General features: G+C 37.7%; 1 protein-coding gene and 1 long non-coding RNA gene across 2 annotated transcripts in view; one reads left to right on the top strand and one right to left on the bottom strand.

The window, feature by feature from the left end:
* The window catches only part of LOC144660350 (uncharacterized), a 47,917-nt gene extending 29,412 nt beyond the window's left edge, over positions 1–18,505 (top strand). Inside the window, exons 32-47 of the mRNA XM_078520959.1 lie at positions 8,780–8,925; positions 9,450–9,689; positions 10,162–10,439; positions 11,804–11,909; positions 12,217–12,564; positions 12,854–12,880; positions 13,206–13,326; positions 13,777–13,857; positions 14,112–14,183; positions 14,475–14,546; positions 14,873–14,944; positions 15,105–15,176; positions 15,340–15,411; positions 15,530–15,601; positions 16,035–16,112; positions 16,337–18,505. Coding sequence (XP_078377085.1) covers positions 8,780–8,925; positions 9,450–9,689; positions 10,162–10,439; positions 11,804–11,909; positions 12,217–12,564; positions 12,854–12,880; positions 13,206–13,326; positions 13,777–13,857; positions 14,112–14,183; positions 14,475–14,546; positions 14,873–14,944; positions 15,105–15,176; positions 15,340–15,411; positions 15,530–15,601; positions 16,035–16,112; positions 16,337–17,381 — 2,902 coding nt within the window. The 3' untranslated portion in view covers positions 17,382–18,505. The remainder of the gene's footprint in view (positions 1–8,779; positions 8,926–9,449; positions 9,690–10,161; positions 10,440–11,803; positions 11,910–12,216; positions 12,565–12,853; positions 12,881–13,205; positions 13,327–13,776; positions 13,858–14,111; positions 14,184–14,474; positions 14,547–14,872; positions 14,945–15,104; positions 15,177–15,339; positions 15,412–15,529; positions 15,602–16,034; positions 16,113–16,336) is intronic.
* LOC144661166 (uncharacterized) lies at positions 1,058–6,237 on the bottom strand. The gene is made up of 3 exons (XR_013572225.1): positions 5,644–6,237; positions 5,184–5,309; positions 1,058–1,932 (listed from the first exon to the last, which is right to left on the bottom strand). It is a non-coding gene; the product is annotated as an uncharacterized LOC144661166 (long non-coding RNA).
* Positions 18,506–18,553: the final 48 nt, after the last annotated feature.

Below are 18,553 nucleotides of genomic sequence, written 5' to 3'. Positions count from 1 at the left end.
CCTGTTCCAGACAATATCCACAATGAAAAATATATGAAGATAGATATAAAAACACTAGCGTACATCACAAAGCGCTCACTTGACTTTGTCTGTGGCTTGGAGAAAAACCAATGAGAGGAGCGGATTTTCATAGCTAAACTTGATAGTGTTCCACAGTCAAAAGAGTGATTTGTATACCCTGTTTCAGAGTCAGAGAGGAAAAAGGCATACCCTGTTGAGCAGCACATACCCGTATAGCCCTTATATGGGAGTACCGTATACAGCAACACCAAATAAGCCGAGAACAAACAAAATCAATCAAAACGTTTTAATTCCACCGACAGCATTATGATCCAGAAGTCTGGATGGGAAATTATGCTGCAAAACGGGTAATTATGTAACCTTCGTAGATAAGGAGGGGGTAGTAGGGCTGCATGTTGGGGTAGATAGGCATATCACGTGGTAAATTAGCAAAGCACTTAACATTTAGAGTATATAGGAAATAATATACATCTACATTAAGAATATGGTTAATTTTCTTTTTTTCATTCATTCATTTGTTTTTATTTTCACTATTTGCCTATATTTTAATTTTGAATGGAAATGGCAGAGGTCATACATGTAGCAAAGGGTTTACAGCATATTGCCATAAGCTAATGCCAAGCAAACCGGAGTGAAAGCTAACCACAAGCAAACTAGAGTGAAAGCTAATCCCAAGCACACCGGATGAATAAAGCTAACTGCGAGCAAACAGGGGTGAACCTAACTACAAGCAAACCGGAGTGAAACTAACTGGAAGCAAAGAAGGGACATTCTGTAACCCCATCCCACCCCCTCCCCCCCCCCAAAAAAAAAAGGATGATAGCACCTTTTTTAATTTTACATGTCTTTTTGAGTCCCCTTCCTCTTAAGGGGTTTCACTTCACTTACAGAAATAAAAAAACAAAAATTCTGGGAAGATAGAATATTGTTTGTGTGTCTCAAACTCAGTTTAGTTCTTTGATTACGCAGAAAAAATAGAATCATGTTTGCTTGTGTATAAAACTATGCAAGAAAAAAAGCATCAATACTTTGACTGCTCTTTTAAAAATTTGTATGCTTTATTGTACACATTTTTGTGGAGTCATGTTGCCCATTCGTCATGAAGTTCACAAAGTAAGCAAATGAGTCACAATTTGGTTGCTTCATGGTACCTAATGGATACTGCAAATTTAATCTGGCTTTAGAATATTTCACTAATTTTAACATTATAGCTGTTCTTATAAATTGTACGCAGCATACAACACATAAGAATGAAATTGGTATTGCATATTGCTTGCAATCACGATTTTAACGTCTATACTTAAGAATTACAGTACCACCAGTTTCAGCATTACCAATCCAAATTCAAATTATTACATTGCTTTTTAACTCCACTACCTCCCCCAAGGTCAACCAAAGATCTTATGATATACAGTAATTAGACAACTACATGTAAGTCCTGTGTAGTCGAGGGCTCAAAAGATTTGGACACTTACAGGTCATGTTAACCGGCCAAAGAGATTTTAGCTTGGTCACATGTGGTTTCTTACCAGCCAAAACATTGAAAATAGCAATTTTAAACTCCCATTCATTTCTGCTGTTACTGTTTTGGCTGCATAAATTATTCTTAAAAAGATCACTTCATAATGCCCTTGTTACATCTAAAAAGATGTGAAAGAGACAGGTCAATCAAGAAGTTGTTTTATGAAGTACACTGTAAATACGTTAACATTTAAAATATAAACTTTGCTCATTTGCAGCTTTTCTTGATTTCAATTTACATGTAATTTACTAGTCTCTTGAAAATGGCATCATGAAGACACCCAAACATCAAGCTGGATAATCTTAATCCTTCCTGTTTTCTTTTGATGTCCTTGTCCACATTCTGTTTTTGTGTCTGTGGCTCTGCAAATTCTGAAATTCATGTTAACCCTGAAAAAAGTCAAATGCCACAGATTAAATTAAAATTGATTAATTGGTATGAAAATCAATAATTTATAAAACAAAACACTTAACGCAAGCTTGTATAAAGTGAAGCAAAACTACTGGATGCGAAAGGATACCTTATATATTTAACAGAGATGTATCAGCACAGACTATTTTTTTTTACTGATAACTGCGAAGTCAACTACAGAAAAAAACCCCGGTAACTCGAACTCGGATAACTCGAACAACCTTGCTAACTCAAACTCACTTCCATTTCCCTTGGATTTGACCCCACTTTTCAGTCATTTTTACTCGGTTAAATTCGAACTCTGATAACTCGAAAACCCCGCTAACTCGAACTAAATTTTGTTTCCCTTGAACAAAATTTGGGTCAAACTTTTTACCCTGATAACTCGAATTCCAGAACTTGCAACTCGCAACGGTTGCCCATTGATTATAGCAATGAACAGATCATGTATTTGACAGTCATTTTCCACTCTTAACAAAAGAATGTGTGGTCGCTTTAGAGTTTCTGGCAAGATAAGTTCAATTTGCACAGTACTGTATACTGAAGTGCTTAAAAATCAGTAAACTATCAATTATTAACTTGGCAAATAAAATATTCAATCAACCCCGCTAACTCGAAAAACCCCGCTAACTCGAACTCATTTTCGTTTCCCTTCAGAGTTCGAGTTAGCAGGGTTCTACTGTAAATATTTCAGGACCTGAACAATCGATGAAAATCGATGATCGGAAAATCAATCGATCAATCGATGACAATCGATTAATTACTGTTGATTGGCATCGATTGGCATCGGCCAATCGATGATCAATCGATAATCACACTTTGGTGGTCGCGAACTTCATCGATTGCCATCGATTGGCATTAAACACACAATCAATCCGAAGCATGAAGTAAATACTTACATATGTTGTTTTGTAAAAAAAAAAAATAAAGCTCCTTTCCATTGAGATGAAGTTTACATCATAAGCTTTAATGTTTCTGTTTTTCATTCGAGTTTCCTACTGTTTGCTAGCGCTAGAATTCCAAAGACACTTCGTTATTCGTGACCAAGTCAAAAATGGCGGACGTGACAGGCGAAACTCATCCCCAGACTCCCACTGTTGTCTCGTTTTCGTTCCGACGTACGGACGACGTATTTTTGAGTTCTCTCTGCTACTGTTTGATTTGAAATATTTCGGACGAGCGAGAAAATGTTTATGGACTACAAGACAGAGTTTTAGAAAAATTACATTGTACTTAGACAGCGAGGAATTCTGTAAGTTGCGATTTCTATTTACTTTGCCAGGAGTTGGTTCGAAAGCAAACCAGACCGAAAAGCGTACGCTTCGTTGATGGAGGCGAATAAGACTTAAGCTCAAAACGTTTGTTTTAAATAATTATTGCCTTATTACTGTTAAGTTAGTAAGTTTCTCGTTGTATTGACATTTTTTGGAAAGGTTATCATTGTTGTTGCTAATAAAATATAACATACAAGAGAGACCGTGTGTTTTAAAGTAAACATATTTATCAAATACTAGTCAAATAAAAAACGATGGCAGTTAAATGATCGATTGAATTGGTAATCGATGATATTGATAATCGATGAAAATCGATGTTAGTTAATTGATCGATTGTCATCGATTATCGATGAAATTGATAATCGATGACAATCGATAATCACAAAAACTTTAGCGATCGACTGTTCATCGATTATCAATATCAATCGATTAATTGATATCGATTGTCATCGATTGTTATCGATTGCCATCGATTATCGATTCCATCGATTGTTCAGGTCCTGATATTTTAATAAACTCAAAGCATCACTGCAAACCCTTACACCCCCTCTTTAAAAGGTTTGACCTTTAAATACTCCCCCTCCCCTCTACCCCTATATATACATGTACATGCATAGGAAAAACATTGCCACATCTTAAGGACGGTGCCTCCTATTGCTACTGCGCACTTATTCTGCGCATCACGCAATGCATCGATCACACTGGGCGCGCGCGCTTTTGATTAATTTGCTCGCTCAAAATGACGAATTTAACTACGCGACCAAGCGCGCGACTAAAAAGCAAGAAAGATTTCTCTGCAACGAAATCCAGTTTATGGACATATTCTCAGCCAAGAACAGCGGAAAAGCAACATATCAGTAACCATTGACCGCTAACTACTGAAAATGGCTCACATTAAAAGTTAAAAAAAAATCGCTAAGCGCTAAAACGTAACCCGTAAACTGCTAACTACAAATGGCGTAGTGCACGCGCGAGATGCAAATATTCAACTCGCTAGGGAGGGGATGGGAAAATGTAACAGACCTTAAAAGCGATTCCATAGAACCTGAAAACAACTGGTATAACTTTTAAAAACGCGTGGTGACCCCTACTTTTTATTTTATAAAATGTAAGTGGTAAGTCTATAGAGCACATGTTTAATTTTTCATTAAGTGAAAAAAAATTAGGCCAATTTTCTGGCCGCGCAAGTGAGAGCTGCTAGAGTCAAAAATAGCTCAAACGCAATTATTTTGTTAATAAAAACGAAGATCACGCAGTTCCGAAGACATTAGTTGTTAGTTATTTTAAAGATTGTTATATTTAATGTTGATTTTGTTCATGAAAAATAATTTCAAACGGAATTTGCAAGGAAATTGTATTTAGTTTTACTTTATTTTAAAATGCTACGTCAGCACTTTTTTTCCAGATTTCAAACCTAATTATCTCGAAAATTTGCGTGGCTACCCCCAATTTTCTTTTTGAATTTTAGTAGCCCTTGGTAACATCTATATTTCTTGCATAGTCATCGGCCGGGCAAAAATACCTTGCCATTAGTAGGCACCGTCCTTAAAAGCTTTTCTCTTAACAGTAATACTAAGATTTTTAAAGATACACATTTAATTAATAATAAGTTTGCATGCACAGCTGCATACAGTGTCTAAAATGGCATGAATTTACTCACAAAGATTCCAGTTTTCCAGTAGTCATTAACCTTTGTTGTGTGCATTTTCCAAATTCCACAACAAGATTGTGATTTTTTTATGACAAATATAACATTTACTGTTGACATTCTGAATGAAACCAGCAAAACAGACCTCAAAATCTCAAAATTGTTGACATTGTTATGTAATCCACATGAACGCTCAATAGTGAACAGAACTACATGACAAGTGGATTATTTAATATATTTGGGAACGAAAGAGCTAAGTAATGAAGCTGAAGTTTATTTAGTCTGACTAAATGAACAGTAATTTTACCTCCATCATGAATATCAATAAACTGCATACACTGAATCGATCTATTTCACTCGGAGTTAACGAAATTCCAGGTGCTTCGTGCAAACTGACATCACTTTCATTCTCATCTCAACTGCTCTTCCAGCACTGTAAAACAAAATAATCATATCACAAGCATTTAAAAATCGTAAGCTTAATTTTCTTCGAGATGTGTTGAAGTGATATTCTTTGTGAATTCGTTCCTCGAAGGCCCAACAATTATTTGTTTACATAATCAAATCCTCCTATTTGATCAGTAAAACCTGGTAAAACTGAATTTTAACGAATAGTATTTTTCAACATTGTTCATGTCACAAGCAAATGCTTAGTGGCGAAAGCAAGTAAAATGTGCCGTCAATATAAGCTTACTTTGCGTATAAAGTAAGCTTAAGACAAAACGTAGAGATATTAAATGACGGAAACACTGCAGTTTTGTACTCACCTTCACCAGTTGGCCACAGTAGGTACACTCGTCTGCTCGTTTTATCTCCGTTCCCTTGTTCTCCGCTATTTCTTTGCCTGTTTCCTCGGCACCTCTCTTGCTATTTTAGTCGCTTTTCTTCGCTACTTTGCTACCAGGTTCGACAGGCGCTTTGCTATACTTTTTCGCCTGCTTTCTGTCCGGGTTTTCTGGATCTCTCGCGATCTCTTTCCCGTCGCAAATCGCTTAAACCCTGTTTCCTCGAAGTTAAGTTTACCCTGCTCTCGTTTGTAGTCATCGGCATAACAAGGAGCCAAAATAAATGTGTTTGTCTCAAGTTCTAACTTTCAGACTAGCTGTTTAGACCTCACACTGCAAAATTATTTCGCGCCAGTACTGCGCGAGTTGTCAAGACCTTTCAAGATCCCGGATGTGCGCAACACCGTACGTACGTACGCCGCCGTACGCGCCCGCGAGGCATGCCGCTAGCCATGATGACCATGAAAACTCGGATGCAGAGGTTTCCTATTTTATTTCATGTGTTTTTTTTTTTTTCATGTGTTTTTTTTTATGGGTATGGTGCTCCGCTCTGCGGCCCTTACGGGCCGCTAAGGAGCTCCGCTAAAAAGTTGGCCATGCACAGGAAAAAAAAATCCATTAGGTGTTCTGTAGAAACCCCTTAAAGTTAAAAAAAAAGACTTGAGAAGTTGTAACTTTTTCACTTGAAATGACAAAGAAAAGCCACGAATCTTTAAAAATTATAAAATATATTGGCTAGCGTGACTTCCCTGATAAAATTGGAGAAACAAATAACTGAATAACATGATCATTTAATCGATATGGAATGAAGAACCATCAAGCTACCTACATCGTATCAAGAAATGCGTTTCAACTTTGCTAACAATAGGCTTTGTTTTGCAAGCGAAAAATGACCCTATATGGCCATTTTTGAACAATGGCGCAACAGCTTCAGAACACACGAGGGATTCGACGAAGTTTCCGATTAGCATACGAGCGGGAAATTTAAACGCTCGGAAAGATGGAAGAAAAGACAAATTCTCCCCGGGAGGGTGATACTGGTAGGTTTTGTTCAGGTAGGAACGACAGTTCATGAAGGTGAACAAGTGGAAATAAAAATTACGAAAAGCGTCTTTGCAAGTATGACTAAAAGATTCAAGCAAGGCTTCGAGTTCTAAGCGTCGGTTTGTTTTTTTCACAAGTGTGAATAAAATCTTTACAAGAGTTTGAGTTCAAAGCGTGAGTTCGCGTCTTCGCAAGCGCGACTGAAAAGTTTCGAGCAAGGCTTCGAGTTCTAAGCGTCGGTTCGTTTCTTCACAAGTGTGAATAAAATCTTAACAGGAGTTTGAGTTCAAAGCGTGAGTTCGCGTCTTCGCAAGTGCGACTAAAAGTTTCGAGTTCAAAGCGTCGGTTTGTTTCTTCACAAGTGTGAAAAAAATCTTAACAAGAGTTTGAGTTCAAAGCGCGAGTTCGCGTCTTTGCAAGTATGACTAAAAGATTCAAGCAAGGCTTCGAGTTCTAAGCGTCGGTTCGTTTCTTCACAAGTGTGAATAAAATCTTAACAGGAGTTTGAGTTCAAAGCGTGAGTTCGCGTCTTCGCAAGTGCGACTAAAAGTTTCGAGTTCAAAGCGTCGGTTTGTTTCTTCACAAGTGTGAAAAAAATCTTAACAAGAGTTTGAGTTCAAAGCGCGAGTTCGCGTCTTTGCAAGTATGACTAAAAGATTCAAGCAAGGCTTCGAGCATCCTCGGAGACCCAGGGGCAGTTAGTGGGGCAAGGGAAACGCGAAAAAGCGGGTAAAAAATAGTGCGAAACTGCCAGTTACATAAATCAGCATATAAAAGTTCTATTGACTGAAAGTGCCCCTGGGGAAAGATTCTTACCAGACCAGTTCAAAAAGCTCTCTGAATACTGCCTCGTGATTGGGCAGAAAAATCTTTTGTTTTCCCTTTGTATTATTCTGCCCAATCGGCGAACAGCTTGACTGCGGTCCTTTTGTTGTGTTCTCATGCAAACGAAGTATGTACACAAAGCCAGTTCGCTCGCTATATCTGTCTTGCTTTTTAGCGGAGAATTTGCTCGGGAAGGAAAAGTTTCGGCTAGTGCCTCCCCTGGTCGAAAACGTCGAAAGTTTGACGGCCATGCCCGCGGAGAAACGGCGGATTCTTCAGATTGTGGTCGATCGCAGGAATCGTAACACTTGAATGCTGCTTGCGAGCTATTAAAGTTTGTGTGCGATATGCAGCTTGTTGCACTGCTATAAAAATGGGTGTTTTTCAGATCTTTTACGGAAAGATTGATGACAGTTTGAGGCGAAACTTTTCCAAACAAGAGTATATTTTTCACGAACAAACCAGGCAGATGTGTCAAGCGGCCGATCGCGACTAGCTACGCGTGCAAAGCGTGCAGCAGCGATTCTAGCACTGGCTTTTGTGTACAAAAGGTCCGAAGTCAAGCTGGTCGTCGATTGGGCAGAATAATACAAAAGGAAAACAAAAGATTTTTCTGCCCAATCACGAGGCAGTATTCAGAGAGCTTTTTTAACTCGATTCATAAATCGTTCAATAAATTATATTGGCTGTTACCAAAACGTTGCCGATCAGAAAATTCTCAGTCGGCAAACAGCCTGTACGCCAAGGTCAAGCAAATACTCGCAATTTTCGGCCCACTTCCGTAAAACTGTCCGGCAGACATGAAGGGAAAAAAGCGAAACGGTGGGCCCGACATGAAAGAAAAACATTTTTTGTTAATCAGAAAAACGGTATCCAAAAATAACAAATCGGTGAGAATGCTCCTTTGCATCGGGGGCGCACTTGCCTTGACCCAAAACGCACGACCGATCCACGACCCACGACCCACGACCCACGACCCACGACCCACCCCCCCACCCACGCCATTTAGTCTGACCCACTTATTCACCGCCTAGCGCGGTGAAAATAACGCAATAAACCGAGCTTCTCGACCAATCAGAATGCCCAATTTTTACAATCACCTCTGAAATTATACTAATTTAATATAATTATGATTTTGGTTAACTGTAATTATATATTTTACAATTTGATATATTTATAAAAAAATTCAAACGATTCCTAATAACGTGGTGTTATGAGACAACTGAAGATATTTTCGTTACATTTTTAGGAGTATTCCAGCGTTTTTAGTCGACGACAAGTGGCATCATATTTGTGTAAGCTGGCGATCAAAAGTTGGACATCTGCGGATCTACATCGATGGAAAAATTAAACATGATGGGTTTGAAAGCTCAATTTTTGATCTTTCAATGACAGGTATTTCAACTACCGAGTAAACACGCCTAGCATAACATATACAGAGGCGGCATGACCTAGTGGTGCGGCCTGGACTTGTAATCCGGGGGCCCCGGGTGCAAATCCACCTTTTGCGACTAAATGGATTTGTCTTCGGTCGTCCCGATTTTAACTCCTCCACGCCTTGTAAATAGCCAACTTATTAGCCACCTGCCAGTTGGGGATTTGAATAAGTTTTTGTTCGATTTGCAATATTTGTTTATTTTATTTAGTGTCCACAGTTAATTAGCACAACAGTGCTAAATACATTGACACTTAAATAAGGTTTATTATTTATTTATTTATTTATTTATCAATTAATTGTTTTTATATATTTATACGAAACAATATTTACTGTGTTATTTACGTAATTATGTAGTCTTGCTTTTCGTATACGTAGAAGAAAGACAACCATCAAGAAAGTTCATCGGCAAAATTCATTGAGACGTGTGGATGGTCAGAGTATTTCAATGCCTTTGTGACTTTTTACCTTCTTTTGTTTGAAGGAGGAGGGAGCCTGGATCTCGGGTTTATCAAAGCTCACGTGGCTAATGGAATCATTGGACGAATCAGCGGACTTAATGTTTGGGATGACATGATAGAACCAAATGAGATAATACGCATGTCTCTTGGCTGCGCTAATGAAGCAGGAAATGCAGAGTCTTGGGCGCGCCTGATAAGTGAAGCATTTGTGGAAAACGACGGCATTTTGATTCGAGAGGATTCATCTTGCCAAGATCGCCAAGGTTGATTATGTTTTAATTTTGATTTTCTTCAGCGTAACGCAAACATGGGAGGAGTTAAAACTCCTTCCCCTCCCTTCAAATTAGGCATTTTTTATAAACAAAGTAATATTCTTGATTGGAAGCAGTTCTTATATTTTTGTAAGATGTACCGAGCGACAACAACAGTGTTTTTTTTTTTTCATCTGGCAAATTATAAAGCTAGATTCGATAATGATTCGTCAGCAGTTTGCAAGATAGTTATCAGTTACCCCTGTTGATATCATTGTCCATTTTAACGGACTTATTTTTTGTTCAGGTTTTCGCTCATTGAGAACATTTTTATAACCATTTGCAAATGCATTGTAAGTAGTCATGTAAAAACAAAGCAAAGCAGTACTACCAAATATATTGAAGACTTCTTCAAACCATACGTACGCTTAACGCATCTCCTCAATTAAATTAGAAGAATAATAGTGTTTGTCCTTGACAATAGGTGGTCGTCTTGTCCTAATCAACGCAAGCAATCAAGCTTCTCCTTCTCTTCATAAAGGAATTATGAGCTCGTGGTTTAATCGGTCAAATGCTGGGCATGGCAAGTGTGTAAAGTTCCGCTTTATGTTCGTTGGTCCAGGAGCTCGTTCATTACATTTTGCTCAAAAATCGTTCGAAGATTTGATGCCAACACCTATTTGGGCAGCAAGCAAAATTGGAAATGTCGACAATTTGTGGCAATATGGACAGGTGTCAATCACAGGAACTAAAAAACATCAGGTATGAAGTGTGCTTTTAGCGATACTTTTGACAGTCGTGCAATACGCCTAGAAATATGAGTGTACCTTATCGACCCGTCGAACTAAGCAACAAATGGCAAAGCGTGGTTGGGTTTTAGCTTGCCAAAATTGCATTTTGCCAGGCGTTACTGGGAGGCGCGGTGACCCAACGGTTACTACGCTGCACTCCGGATCGAACAGTCCAGGTTCGAACCCTGGCCGGATTAAATCCGTTGTGTTCTTTGGTAAGTCCCTTTACTTCCATAGTGTCTCCCTCCATGCACCTCCATGCACCCAGACAGGTATGAGCCAGTTGCGCTTTACATAGCAGCACTAGTACTACTTTAGAATTTCAGTTATGTTCTCCAAGCTCTCACCATTGGATCGGTGCAAGATTGGTGTGAAACGAAATAATCGAAAATATAAGCACTAGTTTGAAAAGTCGTAGTTGTATTCAATCTCCGTTCTAAAGGCTCCTGATTTAAAAAGACTACGAGCCTGAGTTTTCTAGGAGCGATTAGCCTGGTAATAGCATACATTACTAAAAAGATGGAATTCAGAAACCTACAATCTCGGGTGTAAATCAGAAAAAAAGAATAACTGTGACAAGGGAAACGTGTGAGACAGTGTACGATCGTGGTCTATCAGAAGGTAGTCACCGACAACAGAACCAATCAGATTCTCGGATTTGCATTAGACTACGGCGAGTACTGGGGTCTATTAAGACACTGGTCGGTATTATCGAAGCTGACGTCTACCCTGCTGTGGTTTAATAATTAAATGCGCCCAACAACAACAAAGACAACAACAACAACAACGAAGTTTATTTGAACTGTAAAATTACAAAGAAATGTTTAAACAATAAATAAATTAAAAATACATACAGTTGCTGGTCACCCAAAATAACTAAAAAGCTAAACTAGTTGGGTGACCACCATTTGCTAATTTAAAATAAATACAACGTCAGAAAAGAGGCATTTTACATTTTACAATTTTACACAATTAATTAAGGTGGTAGATTACAGAACAAATAATTCTTAAACACGTATGTACAACAACAACAACAGCAAAAAGATAATAGTAAAAAGAAAAAGGGAAAAAAATGAAAAAATGGCAGAAATACCAAAATTAAATTATTAGTAGAAAAATTTAATAGAAATTAATGAAATGCAATGATAATTCTCTTTTAAATTAATAAGGAGATAGAATCTTAAATCTCTCATCAATTTCATTCCATAATATAGGTCCGTTGTATCTTATATTGAATTTGCCATAGTTAGTTCGAATAGAGCCCAGTTGTTAGATAGATCATAGACTGCGGTGAATTATTTGTAGCATAATCGTGATGCGTTCTACTCCTTTCAGTTGTATTTTGCAGGAAAGTTGGACACAAAACACAGCTACATAGCAATTGGGGGCCTGTACCTCACACCTGACTACTGTGAAATACAACCACTGAATGCAAACAAAGGTAAGAGTGAAAAACATCAAGTGTCCGAGAGCTACTGCGCTTCAGTTTTAATTCACAACTGATAGAACTGCTTCGTAAATTAAAACTTTGAAGGTAGCAAAGATGCTGGATGTCATAATAGACTATTTCTAGATGGATAGCGATTATATTTAGTTTCTATCAAACAGAAAATGTTTTGAATGAGCAGGGAAGCATGATAATTTTACCTTTTAAGTAAGTAGAATATTTTGGACAAAAAACCTATAAAATAACGTTCATATTAAAAAAAATGTTAAATACTTGTCATAATTACTGTCATTGATTTCAGGGTGTAACTTAGTCATGAAAGATGAAAAATCCGGCTCGATTTTGTCACCTCAATATCCCGGATACTACACAAATAATGCAAACTGTCTATGGCACCTGACGGTTCCTGAGGGTCACGTGATCAGACTGAAATTCCTCTTTTTTGACTTGGAGTATCACCCCCAATGTTCAAGTGACTTTGTTGAAGTACGTGACGGCTTGTCCAAGTCCTCTCCTCTGATTGGTAGATTTTGCAGTCAAACCTTTCCAACTGCAATCGAGTCTTCCGGCAAAGGAATGCTGATGAGTTTTAAGTCAAATGATCGAGTGATTGGAGGAGGCTTCAAGGCTCGGTACCATGCTAGACAAGGTACGTCACAGATGTGGTAATTGCTATGACGACAATGGCGAGAACACTTTAAACTACAGATTAAGCCCTGTTACAGTCCCCAGCTCGAACATTTTTAAATTTTCTTTACTCAATGCCATATGCTAAAACATCCTAGATAAATCAAGTTGTTCTTTAAAGTGTCGTGAAAAGCTATTAAAGGATACAGTCGTAATGTTTTGTATTTTCTTGAAAGCTCATTCTAAATTAGGTTATTCTTAGTGTGAAAAATGTGAAAAAGATTTACTTTTTTTTATTTCTCATTATGCAGTTCAAGACGATTGCCGCTTCCAAAAAGGTGAGGGTGTAAACACAGCGTGATTTCTTCCTGTCTGAAAAATAGTTCCAACGTTCCAGTTACGGATTGGGCTAATATCGAGGCTAATACGTTTGGACTCGTGCGCTGTGTAGTCATTAGTCTAAATCGTGCCTGGGGACCAAGACTGTTTACTGTAGTTGGGTACCAGCACAACGCGCAGCTTTCCAGAGCCTTGTTAGCCGACATTACTCGTTACCACCTCCCACGGTGAGGACGTAGGGTTGGAATGCGGGTGGCAGTATTATATTAGGTTTTGTGTTTTTTGTTGTTTTTGAATGCACTAATTATATTTTACTTTTGATAGGTTGCCCCCGTGGTTGTATGTGTTTCCCGACAGCAGACAAGTTACTCTTTGGAATAGAGAGCAGAGACAACCACAAATTAGAAACAGTTCCAAAGAAAATTCCACCCCGCACCTCAATAGTGTAGGTATCAAAGTATTAATAAACCCAGTTACAATTCTGTAGTTACTATCTTCTTGATTGGTTGAAGGAAGTTATCAAAAATGTTCCGCTTTACCAAAAAAATTGGAGAAGCTGTCTTCTCGAAAGGCCTTATAAATTGGTCGCTTTTTCCCCTATTTACTTACCCAATACCTGATTTTTGAAACAGCAAATGAATACAGTGACGCATTGTTGTAATGTGAAGTAGACGTCATTGTTTTGCTCTCTTTTAGCGTCCCGCTGGAAAAAATTGCCAAGCACAGCACTTAGTTTTCTTTTCCTTTAAAGAAGGGTGGAATGAATGCAATTTTGAATGATAATCTACTTTCTGAAAACCAGCAATTGTCATTTACTAGCAAAACGACAACAAGTGTTTAAACAAACAACAGCAACATTGCAGTGTATTGACAACGAATGTTTCCTTTCTTGTAGGCTTTTTAGTAGAAACAGGATAAGTAGACTACTGTATGATGACTTTCAACCTTTGACGCTCAAGGAGTCGCTTCAATATATGTAGGTCATGTGGATCGTATGGTAGCACATAACAATCATATTGCAAAAAGAAATAAATAAATAAAAAATCGTTTAGTCGTCAGGTTTAAATGGGAGAACAGAACACTTCTTGAATGATCAGGTCTTGTATCGTTACCTCCCTACTAAAATTTGTTCTAATGAAGTTAAGAGAATTCTTCATTTAATCAGTCTTACACTAAAGGGCTTATAAATATTATAACATCCTGATTTCTGTATCTTCTTTTGCTTTCTAGCGATCTCAGTCACAACCTGATATTCACGATTGACAGAAGTGTGTTCCAAAACATGTCTTCATTGAAAACACTGTAAGTCAGTTGCCTTTTTTGTTTTATTTTGTACAACCTATAATTATTGAACTCAGTGTGTAAATACCACGCTGGCAAGGCAGAGACTGAGGGGCGGTGTTATTAGTGACGTGGCCGTGGAGGGGGATTTCTTTGGTAGGTTTTCATTGTTTTTTATGTTTACACTAGTTCACCTATAAATTTATCTCTTTTGAATCATTTATCATACAAAATGGCTACAGCGTAGGCGTATAACTTAAAAAATATACATAAATTCTTACATCTTATGTTGAATTCTTTTGGTTAATCTAGAAGGTTGAATGGAAATTTTATTCAAGATATTCCAAGCGGGACATTAGCTGGACTTCGTGTTCTGCACACTTTGTAAGTTGTAGAGGTTGTTAATTATGTGTTACGACGATTGTTAAATGTTAACATGCTCTACCGCAAAACGAGAAAGTCTTTTTACATTTATAGCTTGTAAAACGTTGTTAAATCATTTCTGAATTATTTCCCGCGAAAAGCGTTTGGTTTGAAGGCCAACTTTAAAGGCTTTAATCGGTGCAATTTTCTTGACATGCGCATGTTATACCTATCATGTATATAACTGAAATATTCCTAGCCGAAATTTACTGATTTTTATCCATATTATGTTTGATTTCGCGGATATTGGACGTAAACGCTTGATGATTACGTTTAAATCCCTTTAGAGATCTGGGTGATAACCTGCTGTCCGAAGTATCTGACGACGCATTTGAAGATCTGGCCAATCTTCGTATTCTGTACGTAAGCTTTTTCGTATTTCGTGTTTAATGTCTGTAAAACTAAAATCCTACAAATCCTTCGACAGCCATCAGATGAAAACACCTCTTTTTTGTGCAAGATGTCAGTTAAAGCGAAAAATTTGAGATGTTTACTGCGCCTTGTATATTATCTCAACAGAAGCCTTCGCTCCAATGTTTTGACCTCCATTGAAAAAGCATCTTTTTTCAAGACAAGCAATTTGACACACTTGTAAGTTCTACTTTAACTACAAAAGCAAGGTGATGGAAATTTTCTCCTTCAAGTTTATTGTTGTTCACTTCTTGAAAAGCTTCTTATTAATCTGTAAGATGTTTTTCTCTTTTAAGGATTAGCATCATTTCGATTGTATATATAATTTTTTTTTGTTTCAAAGGTACCTCCAAGACAACAAAATTTCTTATATCCAGGACGGTCTATTCCAAGCTCTGAGGCAGTTAAAAGTGCTGTAAGTTTACTTTCGATTAATATGCTTTGTTTACATTTTTATTACTTCGTTTACATATCACTATAACGGTATATGACGGTATTTTCTCGTGTGGTTCTATTTGCTTTTCAATCAATAGGTACCTAAAGAACAACCATTTAAAAACATTCACTTCCTTGACATTCCAAGGACTTCACAACCTTAGAATCATGTAAGTTTATGTGTTTTTTTTTTCCTGCTGCTATTTTTTTTTCTTGATTTTTTTTTTTCTTGCTGCTATTCCGCCTCTGAATTTACTTTTTGTCTTCTATTTTCCTATTAAGTTATTTGACTTTTCCTTGGACAACCACTCTCAAGCCTTCTAAATAACCTATTTCGTTTCTTTAGTTAATTTATATCTCGATTTTATTGTTGTATATTTAAAGCTTGTTTTTAACATGTTGCTCTACAGATAATTTTTCGTTGTATGTTTTTGCATCTTTCAGGGTAAATGTATTTCCTGTACAACACAGGGCCACATTTTAGGGAATATGCCTTCCTGCCCAATTTGGCTAAAAAGTGGAGGAAGTACATGTGGCCTTGTATCCCGTCGTTTAGCTAAGTCTTCATCGGTTAACTTTAGCAATGCGTGTTTATGTCATCAGGCATTTGCAATACAATTTGCTTGTGGAATCCAAAATTTCTCAAGGAGTATTCAAAGACCTTACAGATTTACGAGAATTGTAAGTATATAATAGTAACATAATAGATGTATTAAGCGTTCTGTTAAATTATAACATGTATAATTCAATGTGTTTTAATTTTGTAATAGCATAACTCGGCTTAAAATATTTTCTTGCTAATAAAAGCAATATTCAAAAGAGCTAGATAATTAAAAGCACAAACATAATTAAAACAAAGATAATGAATTTCCCTTCCAATGGTAAAACTTTAATTTTTTTTTCAGAAAAATCGACAAATTCATTCTGTGCTGCTATGCCAAGAAAGCCATTGAAAACCTGGAATGCGAAAGTGTTGACCAAAACAAATTCTCCAGCTGCGAAGACATGATGAAATACCCAGTAATCCGTGCGTGCCTCTGGTTGCTGGGTATCCTAGCCTTTTGTGGTAACTTGTTTGTCCTTATTTGGCGCACAGTGGATCGTGACGACAATCGTGTCCAGTCCATACACCTGTCCAACCTGGCGATGGCGGATTTCCTTATGGGTGTCTATTTACTGATACTCGCCGCTCTTGACAGCATGTGGAAAGGGGAATATTTCAAGCACGATGTGTCGTGGCGAAACAGTTTTGCTTGTCAGTTTGTTGGAGCAATTTCTATGTTATCCAGCGAAGTTTCCGTTGCCATGTTAACTATCACAACAGCAGACAGATTGATATGCGTAGTTTTTGCTCTCAGGATTGAAAGACTAACAGTTAAAGCCGCGTACAAGATTTGCCTGTGTGTTTGGGTAGTTGGTATTGTTATATCAATTCTTCCAATAATAGGTATCGATTACTTCCATGACAAATCAAGAGAGATCGGCTTCTTTTCACAATCGGCCGTTTGCCTGCCTCTTCAGCTGTCAAGTGAGAGATCCGCAGGCTGGGAATACGCTGTAGCGATTTTCATTGCCTTGAATTTCTGTTCATTTGTTTTCATTCTCGTTGCTTACATTGCTATTTACTGGACTATGGTGAAACTTGTCGGGCCATCAGTAGCCAGTCACATGCAACAGGAGTCCGCGAAAGTACATCGTTTGTTCGTCATTGTGTTGACGGATTTCTGTTGTTGGATGCCAGTTATAATAATGAGTATATTGTCTCTAACTGGGAATTTTGACGATCTGGATGGTTTGGTTTATGTGTGGGTTGCCGTGTTTGTCCTTCCTTTGAATTCATCAGTGAACCCAATCTTGTACACGCTCGCCACATCTCGCGTCAAATCTAAGCTTAGATCGATATATTCAACGTTTTTTATTTGGCGAAAATCAAGTAAAGCCTTGAAGTAAAAAACCACGATCCAACTAACAATTCAACCAACATACATTCTAACATAGTTCTTTTAACTAAACAGTTTAGTTAAGGATTTTTTTCCACTGCTAACTAAGGAGGATCCTAAAATGTTAATTAGTAGTTATAGGCATTTAAAATCAAAACCAACAGCTGTTACTCTTCAGATTTATTTGAGCATCAAGAGTTGTTGGGTGAACTGATGTATTTAGAAGCTACTAATCGCATATCTTTCGACGTCAGAATGCCGACCCGTCTTCATGAAATGAGCTTAACTCTCAAAGTTTACCATTTTTCACCCAAAGCGCCTCAAATTCAAAGGCTTCGATAGTCACTCTATACATTCATGCCGAAAAAGTACCCAATATTACATATTTTCCTCGGTAAAACGACAATATTCCAGTGGTAAACCTCTACGAACCATCCGCGGCCCGAGCTCTTCTGCATTTAATCATATGCAATTTGGACCCACAAAAGCCACTTTCTAGGGGAGGTGTACGGAATTTTGTTCGTTTACACCTCATTCTTGAGCTTATGAATATGAGGTCAGCATGTGATGCATTCGACATTCCATACACCTCCCCTAGAAAGTGGCTTTTGTAGTTCCAAATTGCATATGATTAAATGCAGAAGAGCTCGGGCCGCGGATGGTTGGGATATTGTCGTTTTACCGGAGAAAAGATGTAATATTGGGCACTTTTTCGGCATGAATGTAAAGAGTGACTATCGAAGCCTTTGAAATTGAGGCGCTTTGGGTGAAAAATGGCAAACTTTGAGAATTACAGCTCATTTCATGAAGACGGGTCGGCATTATGACGGCTCAAGTGTTTGACCTTTCGCTTCGCTTTGATAGTTGAGAGCAATTTTAGAATTAGCATATCATCAGATATGCTAATGTTCACACGTAGAACAAAGCTGACATGAATATGTAATATAAGATTTATAAAACAATAAACATGAGATAATTTCAGATCATTTTATTTATTTTCAGTCGCATCTTAAGCTTTGGCTACCTGTGAATAGAGCAAGAACAATAGCTCCGACCGGCGCGGGAATATTCGATCGCCACGTTTTCATTACCATTTCCGTGATGGTTTTATTTCATTACAACAAACACCACAAAATGACACCAAGAACCTTCCCGGAGAAATTTTCGCTGCTTTACAGACAA

Source organism: Oculina patagonica, chromosome 1 (genome assembly GCF_052425735.1).
Source record: "Oculina patagonica isolate OP01 chromosome 1, crgOcupat, whole genome shotgun sequence".
Classification (NCBI taxonomy): Eukaryota; Metazoa; Cnidaria; class Anthozoa; order Scleractinia; family Oculinidae; genus Oculina; species Oculina patagonica.
The sequence above is the reverse complement of the archived record's forward strand: the minus strand, read 5'-3'. Positions and strand labels throughout refer to the sequence as shown.